The sequence below is a fragment of the Cydia pomonella genome, chromosome 6, assembly GCF_033807575.1.
Source record: "Cydia pomonella isolate Wapato2018A chromosome 6, ilCydPomo1, whole genome shotgun sequence".
Taxonomy (NCBI): Eukaryota; Metazoa; Arthropoda; class Insecta; order Lepidoptera; family Tortricidae; genus Cydia; species Cydia pomonella.
The window spans coordinates 18866133-18878449 of record NC_084708.1 but is presented as its reverse complement, the minus strand read 5'-3'; the positions used below and the strand labels follow the sequence as shown (position 1 = coordinate 18878449).

The 12317-nt window shown below is 37.0% G+C and overlaps 1 protein-coding gene across 2 annotated transcripts in view; it reads left to right on the top strand.

Moving 5' to 3' along the window:
- The first annotated feature begins 1299 nt into the window (after positions 1–1299).
- Positions 1300–12317, top strand: part of LOC133519193 (cell adhesion molecule Dscam2-like) — a 55898-nt gene continuing 44880 nt past the window's right edge. The window contains exons 1-2 of one of the 2 annotated variants that reach the window (XM_061853173.1): positions 1300–2067; positions 11463–11535. In XM_061853173.1, coding sequence (XP_061709157.1) covers positions 2047–2067; positions 11463–11535 — 94 coding nt within the window. In that variant the 5' untranslated portion in view covers positions 1300–2046. The remainder of the gene's footprint in view (positions 2068–11462; positions 11536–12317) is intronic. The other variant, XM_061853172.1, reaches the window with a different exon arrangement.

Here is a 12317-nt window from a genome sequence, read left to right as displayed (position 1 = left end):
GCAATTAGTTTCAACATTCCAAGTTTTAGCACAAATAAATTCCCCAATCTGAATTGAAATTTATATTTTACCTACGTATAGTTACATAAATGAAATTTTTTGAAAAGTAGGTAAATGCCAATTGCATTAATTTTTCATAATAAAATGAGTTCTTATATTTATATTTAACTATCTGATCGTCGCTAGTGCCGTCCTTTTACAAATTCAGGTATTATACAATACATTTATTCCACTCTAGGACTATTTGCCAACTCCTCTATTTCACTCATCGTTGTATAATTTCCCATCGGAATTGCAACGTAGAAACAAATACCGATATGAAAATATCTACACTTCTAAACGTAGACTGATAATCTACAATGTTCCGTAGATCCGCTGCGGAAAGATCAACAAAGAGATGCTATTCCAATCAGATCGAAAACAGGTGAACTATACGCCCTCCTTTTATGAGTAACACTGACTGATTCGAGGTCACAGTTAGATTGGTTACGGTTGTTTGAAGCCAGTAACCAATAGGAATACGCAACAAATGCACCAATCAGCAGCGACCAGGACACGGACAAAGGCTTCAATCAGAGATGAGTTTAGCGCAAGAATCTTCGCAAGTGTGCCCATGCCCAGCACTATTAGAGATTGGATTAGATGCCCAGATTTGGTGACCAGATGTGACAGTCTCGCGCTGAATGATGGTCCCTCTGGTCCCTATGATAATTCATTTTTATTTGGAGTATCTGTCACGTAAATTAATGTCTTTAAATAATGTTTGAAAGATTAGCACATAAATTTATTTAGAAATGTAACATTTAATAAAAAAGTATACTTCTGAGACACTCGTGCCCTTAAAAATAAATAATCAGGATACTTAAATCTAAAATTTTGTGAGATTTGACTGAAACCACCTTTTCCCTATGTTTGCTGTGAGGCCCTTTGTGATAAAAACATTCAATTATTTTATCTATTCAGTCCAACCAAAACAGACTTGAAAAAAGTGTCATAGGATGCAATATCACTTTAAATTGGTTTAAGAAACTGACTAGTAAAATAATAAAATTCAAATTTAGGTAACAAACCGAAAAACAGATCAGATAGGTATCTAATGTATATAAATGCTACCTTTTAAAACCGTCTATACAATTTTCGAAGATTTCATCCTGCCTCAGGAAAGCCCTACCAATTAATCAAACGTCCATAAATCCGACAAATATGTATATATTTGAATTCAGCCGAATGTGACAGCTTACATAGAATGCGATAATGGCTGGAAAGTGATAGCAACTATGCTATACTGTGGTGCATGCCTAGTAGAACGGGTCTTTATTGTTTGCCATAAAGTTTTAAGTCATAAATTCATAATGTATTGTTTGTCCGCATTTTCGTTAGCCATAATTTGGTTAGAAATGCATAACTTTTCAGGATTGCCATAAAACAAACCTATCCTAACCTATCTATAAGATAACCGAAGAAAATTCCTGAAAAGTTACCGGTTAATGATAATCATTATATTATGACTTTCAATAATTATGCCAAACAAAGGGATCCGCTAGTAGAATACCACCAAATGTCAACTTAAATAGGTACTTAGTATGGATATTGTTAAGTAGATTTTAAGATTAACTTCGACTGTACCTACCAAAAACGTTTGTGATGTTAAATAAAATTCATCTCTCTCTCAAATGTCAAATATTACAAAATCTATCTATACTGCTACTACTTACTACTGTATTATAGTTTTCTCAATTCAGTTGATGAGGTTTTTTCCATTGGTTACTTTCACGAGTTTCACGCCAGCAGTAGATAGTTATTGACATCGCGCAGTGTTCAAGCAAAAGATTAGAGTTCTAACACTGTAGGAGATTCATAACGTCTAAGGGTCCTTTTCGTTTGCACAGGAGTGGTGCCCGATCCGTCCCGCAGGTGTCATTCGGCGCTGGGCGGCGCGCGCGGCCGGTCACGCGCCTCACCGCAAATCGTCGCGATGAGCTCCTTGGTGCGATCGTTATTACTTCTTACGTAGTTGTGTGATGGTTGTGCTTTCGGACTTTGTAAATGGGATTTTTATCGATTAATGTAAGTATTTTTAAATTAATGATTATTTGAAAGTAAATATGTGATTTATGAATTTAAAACCACTTGCAACCGATTTCGTTATTTACGTACTTAATGAAAGTTTTCGTAATTTACTTTTGAACGATGTTTGATGAAAGATAATTTAAATCCCAATTTGGTTGGAATTGTAAGCGTGACAATTTGAAATCACTTTTGTAAAACGGTAGATATCCCACATATTGTAGTCACTGTAAAATTTATGTAACGATTCTACGAATATTTAAAATACATCAGTGTTTTAGCTATTATTCTTTCAAACTAATGATATTTGCATATTATAAAAAATATTTTGTAAGGTTAATCTTTAAATGCCTCAATTTAATTTACATAGTTAAATAAATTTTCATCAAAATATTTTTAGTGTAAATTCAGATACTGACCATATAATTGGTTGGTGACATTTAAAATCATTATTTAAGAGATACAGTGGGATTTCCGAAAGACATATAATTATTATGGCCATCATGGTGGGAATTCATATATTTTTTGTACGTTATGCTCGTTTCAACATTTTATTTAAAAATGATTCTGAATTTGTTTCAACCTATCTTCTGGTTCGATTTTCATATAACGCGATGCGTTGCTCGATTGTTACGTACCTATGATATAGAGATTTTCGCTACAAGACAAATTTGAAATCATTTTTCAGCTCAGCTTAGTGTACATGTTAAAATTTGGGAGAAATTAATGTGTTCCAAATTATATTTCATTACGAGTATGATGTCAATTCAAATAAAGCTTGCGTGTAAGAATATCATATGTAACTTATTGACGCCTCCAACTCCAGAGTTAGCACAATGTACACTTTCATATGGGTGGCAGAACGTTTAATGAAGTTTTTTATCAAACTGTTTGGAAGTAACATCTATGACAATTAAAGTCAACAAAGGGTTTTTCCACACGAAAGTTACACAACTTTGCGGATCACTTCAGATGCTTCTAGGGATCACCAGTGTTCCAAGAACCACCGGTTATGATCCACTGCTTTAATATAATGATCATGATTGGATATTTCAACAAACGTAGACCCTTCCTCGTCTGCGTAGTGCAGGCTCATAAGGAGTTCCATTCATAAAGCGAGTATGCACTTTTGCAGCTCGCTGCACAATATCCAATAGGGCACTGGCTATTTTATATGACGTTAATTACTTGACTAACGATGGTTTATAAGATGGCTCTACAGCTCCGAGGAGCAACAAAGTTGGCTCCTTATTAACAACATTCCCAACTTTTCCTGTCAGCCGCTTCGTTACTGAGAACAATAAACCTTTGATTATTTTCATGGAAAGTTGTTCCATGTTAATGTACTTTAAAACTGGATATTTTTGAAACTAATTGTGAGTAAACCTTAAGTAGGTAATTTCAATTACGTTTATGGTTTTTGTGCAAGGAATATCTTTATTTAATACTTACAAGAATAGACGCTCTCAGTAATTCGCTTATTAAACACTATAAATTTTTATAACAGAAAAATACGCTTAATATTGTTTTTCTACCAATCCAGACACTAAATGTAACTTAAATGTAATTTAATGATAATTGAACAGAACGGGATCACTCGGAATTTTGGGATTTATTTACTTCTACATTTAAAATAAATAAACCTTTTATTATTTCTCATTTTTGTACATGCAATGTAACATAGCAAAAATAAAATATTTAATTTATTGGGACCGAGCGAAGTACATAGTGGGGGTAAGTAAAGCGATCCCGGCGCATATGCTGATAGAACTAACTGCGAATAGCGTCTTTAACATTTCGTACAAGTTATATGGCTCGAAATGAAACTTTAATTTACGATAACTCCTGAAATATTCTTTTTAATTGTATGGTATAAGGGGCCATTGTAATCTGTATGAAATGCTTAATATAACTAACGTATTTAATATGATAATTATTAACACTCTATCCGTGGTAATAGCTTTGCATTGGCCACATAATTATTATGCGATCTTTTTATAGAAGTTAAGAATGGGTAAGTTATCCTTAAAGGGTAGACATTCCACATCACGGACTTTTTTGTAGAAAGTGAAAGAGAGTCAACCACCCCATACATTGTGTTGTTATAGCTCAAACGGTTTAGGCAGCGTTGTCGATTAAAGCTCCTAGCCAGTGTGATTTTTTTCTGTCAACATCGCTATATTTCAACCAATTTACACAAAACCTTAACAAGTTATATACCTAAGCCTTCCTCATGAATCATTCTATTCATAGATGAAAGTCGTATGAAAATCCGTTCTGTAGTTTTTAGTTTTGGATTAGGTTTATAAGATGTAGTGAATTGACGTTTTCCCCTAGATTTCCGGCTGCTAGGTTGCGTGAGAGTCGTGCACATAGCGATATAAAAATATTCAAATATAGGTATGAAGTCATTTAAGTAGCATAAAGATTGTATGTAAAATTTAATTGTGACAAAACCTCCATCCATCCGTACGCTCCATCACTCGCTAGGAATCCTTGAGCTTCGACTCCTAGAGCCTCAATTAGTGACCAAATTTGAGCACTGTAGGTTAGGATGAGCAGGATGCACATGTCGAGGAGTTTGCGCTTCAGACAAGGGAAGGTCGCCCTTCATTAGCGCTTTCATGGACCAGAAGCTCTTTTAGGCGTTCTCGATACGTCTATCGATTTCTATGGACTGCTTGTTCTCGAAGGATGCTATCTGGCCCAAGTAAGCTCCAGTAGTCGAGTTGTAGATGTAGGCGTCAATAACGCTAAGCTCAAGTAGAACTGGGCTGGACATGTCTGCCGCATGTACCCGGAAAGGTGGGCGAAAATGGTTACGAAGTAGGACCCACGGAACATCATAGACGGTGCGGGGCGGGGTGCAGGCAGACCGAAAAGGTGATGGCGGGACGACTTGGACGTTTTCTTTCCAAAATGGTGGGATAATGCCAATGACAGGGTTGGATAAAACGAGGGGAGCCTCTGCCCAGCAGTGGGACACTAAAGAAGGCTGACAACAAAGTCGTACACTGTTATATATCTGTTTCAAATGAAAACCTCTCGTTCATTATGCTCTTAATACAAAAAAATATATGAAGAAATTATTTCCACACTCGACAATGACATGACTATAGAGGATATTAAAACGATATTTCAATAGTATAAATACCAACGTACAATAAAGTGGATCTAATTTACCAAGTGTAAGGTACCCTTGTCGGCGTGAGTGTGACAGGCGGAAATTGTGCGGAACCGGGCGCGGGAGGAGACAGCACTACAAGTTTATAATTGTTCCCACACTGTAGTTTGTTCTCAATATGTCCAAGTAGTGAAGAATGGGTCACCAAACAAATACTCAATTGAAAATTAATTTTAATAAACGCAAAGCATCTGACGTACCTGGTGACCGAAGAGCTGGCGGCTTCCTCGCACAAAGTATCAGCATTGCGATACAACGAGGAAATGCCGCCAGCATCCTTGGTACAATACATTACAAATATTATTTATTGCTCACCAATATGAAAAGACATACAAATTAAACACACAACTTAGACTATGGTAGACAACGGGCGGTCTACAATAAATAAATAAATAAAATACATTTATTTCAGACGAAAGGTCCATACATGGTTAGTAAACATTAAAATCAAATCTTATTACTAGTGTTAGTACAATATAAAAGTGCTTCAAGGGTCTCTTTTAGATTAAAACTAGTTATGGAAATACCTCTGTACCTCCTCATACATCAATGATGAAAATAAATTAAGTGTTTCACTTGTTTTTCTGACAGATTAGGCTTCTCGTTATTTAAATAAATTAATAACAATTATGGGACAATCTTAGTCAACTCGACAGTCACTTATGTTACTGACATTTCATATTAATAACAAATCCAGATCAAATTCATAACCTGATATTACAGTTAAAATCAGTTTATCACTCGCACTTTTACCTTCAACTTATAAAAGCATAAAGGGAGATACTACGATAATTTTGTAAATGTTAACACTGTACTTTGTTGTCAATTTATCCGAATTTCACCGACTCAGATTGAAAAGGATTTCAGAAAATTGGAAATCTCTTTATTTACTACGAATGGAACAAAGGAACACGGAACCACACTAGTGCTACGAGTTGCTACGAACCTCGTAGCTTTGTAGCGCTCAGAGCCCTAATGTTGCTACGTTGTAAGAATCCTTATTCTGTAGAAAAACTTATTGAGGTTTTGAAAATATTCTACCACCGTAAAACAACGTAACGGCCCGATTCGAATGTCAATTCTTCAAACAAAAACGTCACTTTTAACACTGACACATCCAATCCATATCGTATCTTTAGGAAATATTTGACGTATCGGGCCGTCAGTCTGTTTATTACCTTCGAATAATATAGTTTCCAAATAAAACTTGAGTGATCTGGAGAATTTTCTGTGCTTAAATCATTAAAGCTTTACAATAATATTGGAGTGTATTTGAACATCATTTGTTATGTTTTATTCGTCAAGAGCGTACTTGCATCTTAAAGGCCAGCAACGGACTTCCAACCCCTCTGGTCTCCATGGGCGACAGTAATTGCTTACCATCAGGTGATTCATCTGATCGTTTGGCTCCTATATCATAAAAAAGTAGAATTAAGATACTGGTTTCAACTGATTGAAATTGATCAAGTAACTGCCTGAGGCCGTAGTTAGCAAGTTTTTATTCAGTACGTATGTAGGTACCTATGTACCTCCTATTAAATTAACAATACAAATTTTGCACTCAAAGTCAGAACAAATTTACTGAAACAATATCCTTTTAACACGTCAAATACACAAGATGCACGTTCTTGTACTCGTAGTAATTTTGGCAGATTTCTCATTATAAGTTTGATATAACTTTATAATAGGATGTCATCCTACACACACCAGCCATATGCTATAAGGGGTAAACCATAGTCTACCACTTTTCTTGGCTAGTCGGTAAAGTAGTTGCGCGGTAGTTTTTAAGTAAAGATAGCTTAGTTTTAGACAAAATTTAGTTTAGTTTAGTTCCTGCCGGCGGCAAGTTAGAGGGTGCTTTTTATTTGTAGGGTTTTTATAATGTATACTTTTAGAGTAAGTTGACGAAGCCTGGGGTTTGTTAAGGTTGCTCAGTATAATCCCAAAGTCTCCCTGGTAACGGGAATACACATATTTTTTGGCCACCTTGTGTAGACTTTTCGTAAGGTAGTTACACAAATTTTCGGTTTTCACATTTTGTTGGGACAACAGTTAGCCGCGACCATGACCAGTGAGACCTGTGTCAAACGTCAGTAAATAAAGGTAATAAAATAAATTCGCTATGGATCCAGTTATAAATGTAATTTAATATGTGTAACAATTATGTGGTATAGGATAAGCAAATGGAGCTCAACGAGGGGCGGGAGGAGGTTAGGGTCGGCAACGCGCATGTAACTCCTCTGGAGTTGCAGGCGTACATAGGCTACGGATACTTACCATCAGGCGGGCAGTATGCTTGTTTGCCACCGACGTAGTATATATAAAAAAAAATGTATTAGACCGGTGAGACGTGAAAATTTCTAACCGTACGTCATGAGTTTAATCCTGCCATGTAATCTCATAATAATCTAACTATTGAAATGTAGTTTCCTAGCCTTGCTTGCTTTCGTAAATTGGCATTAGCACTAACCCAGAGAGAAAACCTAGTTCCATTTCCTTGCGATTTTTTTTATTCACCCAAAAGCATATAGACAGAAAGAAATTCATCGTATGAGCCGTGTTCACCGCCGCCGTGGTCTTCCTGACCGTAACATACGAAATACTGTATTAAACATTTTATACCGACTACTCGTTGAACTAAGAGCCTTATCACACTTGTGATTTGTGAGCAAGTTTGCCGCGAGTGCGCAACGAGATCGCCACAAGTGCGCAACGATTTCCCTGCGTACTGACATACTGGGGATGAAAGCAAGTTGAAGGCGAAGCTGCGCGCTCGCTTAATTAGGAACGCTAAACATCATTAGGAAAACCGGACGAATCCTAAAGCCTACTTTCGTTTTTGTGTTGTAAGTCAGGTGGAGCTTTTTTAAAAATATTGCATTTGTTACTAAAATTATAGAGAATACAAATGGCAAAGCGCTGAGATGAAGAGGTTGATACTTGATATCTACATGTCACGAATGTCACGATGCGCACTACACCAACAAGCTTAGTTGTACAGTCAGCACCAAAAGTAGCGGATCAGACAAACGGCCCGTTTGTTCGCACAAAAACTTTACTTTTGACACTGACATATCCAATCCATATCGTTTCTTTAGGAAGAATTTGACATCTTAAAGATCGTATCGGGCCGTACGTTTCAAAAGTAGATACTTTTTCTCTAATAACTGAACAAAAATAGACAATTAGACTGACAAATACTTTCAAATGCGAACTGTAGAGAGATATAAGTATATTTATATTTGGAAAAGTTGTAAGATGTGGCATCAAGTGGTTTTGTTGGCCTGGGTGCGAAGCTAACGTGCCAATTGTTGACCCTCCGAGTCGCAACGCAACTATTACTGTCGCAAAAAATAAATGACTACGCTACGTAGAGATCTAGAAGATAATCTTCAATCATGTTGTATTGTGACAGTATGAAAGTTTATTGTCGAGACGTATTGTGTTAGTACCTATTGCAAGCTCCAGCTTTATCATGCGAGCGGCTAAGGAGTGGAATTCACTTCCTGCAAATATATTTCCAGTCCACTAAGCCAATTATTTATAGGTATATGTTTTATAAATTATAATCAAATAATCCACATGAACAAAGTAAATTGTAGAGAAACAGTAAATTGTTTGTAGCTATGTAATTTAGGAAACTAGTAAACTAGTGCAAAGCCGCAACGTTTGCGGCGGAAGATTCCTAGACAGCGGCACAGTCATAAATTGCCCGGGTCCGGGTTCCCGGACATGTGAATACCGGGACCCGGCGGGTACGCGAGCAAAATGTTGCAACGATTGCGGATAAGTTTGCCAAGACCGCCTAGGTTGTAGTATTAAAAATTAATAAATATATATATAAATACATAACTAAACATATTAACATATCGATGTTATATACCTACTTAAAAATGCACGAAATAAAGCACCACAACATTAATAGATAAACGTAGACAGCAATAATTTTTAGACACTATTTCTATTTTATAATTCGTATAGAACTATATTGAAAACTTAACGATAGTGAAACCACATCTCGATGTTTCATTCACAATCAGACTTAATTAAATCATCTTTGAAGTAAACATTAACAATACTGAAATTGGACTTCGCCGAAATGTATTAACTAATGTGAGTCAAGAAGAAACCAAACCTACTCCTCGAATCTCGATATACTTATGTTCTATGGTAAATATCCTGCTAATTTATGTCGCGAGTTAATTACAATGGAAATGCTAAATGAACAGTGCTGAATAGTAGATCAAAGAGATATTTGAATTATTACGAGATGAGTGTGTGTAACCGCTTACAATCCATCTTTTCGGATTACGCTTGATTACAGAATCGCACCCAGTACGGTAGCCTCAAGGCATAAACTCTCAACTAAGCGTCGACTGAACCAATCAACGCTGACATACATTGCTCCCTACATGTGTAACTTTATGCTAATGGTATCGAAGTTAGCAGTAACAGATGTAACACACGCTTTGGGGTCGGCTGATGATGATGGGATCGCTTAGAGGTTCTCTCAAGTGTAATAACGCGCCCGGCTCGGGCTCTATGCCACAATTAAGACCCGACCTTTGTCCATTCCGCAATTAAAAACGCATCTAGAACTACAGAATTTCTCAATGGTCTTAATTAATGAAATTGCAAAGAAAATTTAAATGCGTAAAGAAACTACAGCAGTTTTTATGGGCGCATCGTTACGGCGCGTTTTAATTAAACGCTTTGTGCCTGGCGAGTAACCGAGTTTAATATGAGCCAGCGAGCCGTATTAGCGGTGTAATACCGACAAGTCTATCCCGCTGGGTTGGTTCATGTGCTACTTGCCGCAGAACAATGGAAAAGTTCAGAATAACGCGTCGGCGACAGGAAACGTGTGCTGCACATCAACCTCGCTTTGATCTATCAATTTTAGTTTTCCTGTGTACAAAATTGTCCAAACTCAATTTATTGGACCCGTGAAGCCTTATAGCCGCAGCTATTAATATTTCGAGTAAAACATCAACGGGAAGCTAAGTTGACGTGACGTTCGCGCCCATTACCCTCGTGACAAATCTAATTTGCGCTCGACACTCGGAGCAGGGATTACTCAGCAATTGCGTTAAATAAAGTATACAAAACAAATACAGTGTACTGTTATCTGGGAAAGTGTTTAGCTGGGGTTCTTGAGTAGAGCAGCTGAGTGCGGTGTCGCATGGCGTGGAGTGTCGTTGTGAAACTTGTGTAAGACGAAGCCTAGAGCCACTCGACGTGCTCACTTACTGTTTGTGATGCGTGGGATGGGAAGAAGGCTAGCTGCTCAAATCGAAGCTTTTAGAATATTCAATGTAATTTGGATTCCTCTTAATTTTTTTGCATGCAATACAAAAAAGAAACTGTTTTAGCCAGTTTGTTAAAAAATCAAAGATTTATTTTTAATTTATTTATTCAGGCTTAAAAACTACCGTTCAATCAATTAGTAATCAGGTAACAGTTTTCCAAAACAACTACAATAATTTGCATTGTCTACGTTGTAGCCCAGTAACAAAGACAATTAATATCATCAAATTATTCTGCATTGCGTAAAAAGGCAAGAAATTCGGGTTCAACACTGTGCTACATGCACTCAAATTACAATTAAGTCTAATTATGAATGTTTCAAGTTGTTACCTACTTTAAAGTGATTAGGGGAACTCAGGGGCGTGTAAACAAGCCGTAAATTAAGACAGACCGAGGGTTCCGCGGCCAATAAAGGTGTTTGTGCGCACCTGGGCCATATTTCCTCGCTCCGTGACTTGGCGGATTGATTCATGCCACTTGTTACTCGATTGTTTTATTGCATTTGGCAATCGTTTGTAGGTACTTGAAGGGCAGGGATTAATTACAGTATTTTACATAATTTCTATGTTCGGTATATAGTGCCAGATGAACTTGGCTCGATGCCAATTATAATGGTGGACCCATAGGTATATTTGTTTCACCCATTTTGAAGTTGTTTTTTTTGTTTTGCTAAATCGTTTATAATTTTTGCCGTATTCACTACTGAACTCCACGATGAATTTTACGCGACTTTAAACGCTATTATCTGCGTCAACTTAAACGCAGTGTATCTCGCTTGCACCATTGCCAGTACGAGGGAGATGCATTGTTAGTTACTCGTAGTTTACGCAGTTCTCCTTCCTTCAATAGATCTCCTATAATTAATTTTAAAAGTGTTAAGGCAAGTGGTTTTGTTTGTCAACAGATGGCTCTCATGCGGCGCGATGCGGGCGCAATGCTGCAGCTGCTGTTCGTGGTCCTTTTGTTCACTTCATACCGTAAGTATCTAGACAATTTTCACAGTAGCTACAAAACACTTCCTACCTAATTTTATTTTGTTGTGTGAGAGGGATTGGATTGGATGATACTGTCTTGCATGACTCGTGATGTGCTTCCACAGACGATGCTTAGTTCAATAGGCGATATTTAGGTATTTATCGGGTTTTTTACTAAAACCTTTACTCATGAAGATATCATCTCAACACTTAGTAGTATTCATTTGTATTTAGCGTTTAAACATGTATATCCAAGTATGATAACGTATGACACGTGTACGGTTCCACTTCGATGATTTTATTTAGCTTTAGGGGTGTAATATCACTCTCTTGACATGTGATGTTGACGTGACACCAGAACAATACGTCCACGCGGCTGTCCGCAGCCTCCCGACCTTCGTTATTAAGATAACGCAAGATAAAGCTCAACTCCCTCCTCCCCACATTGTTCTTTATTTCAATGTCGACGTTTCCCCTCATTTTGTTACAAGTACGAAGATTGTTACCTTTATTTTTCATGTTCGTGTTTTTATTTGGAACCTCGTTCTGACTTTGATTAAAGTAGGCTGGAGTGGAAAGGAAAAAACATATAAAATTGATTCGTTGCGTCTCGGAGAGCGGAGATAAATAACAGTGTCGTGGGTGGGGGAGGTACCTGATTATTTGTGTAGAATGTATTTACTTTCTAAGCGCCACGCTTAGGAGTTAAGTAACCAAGACATAAAAGTTATTTATTTATAAATACTAAAGTATTACACGTTTAATTGTTCGCATATTGGAGTCCA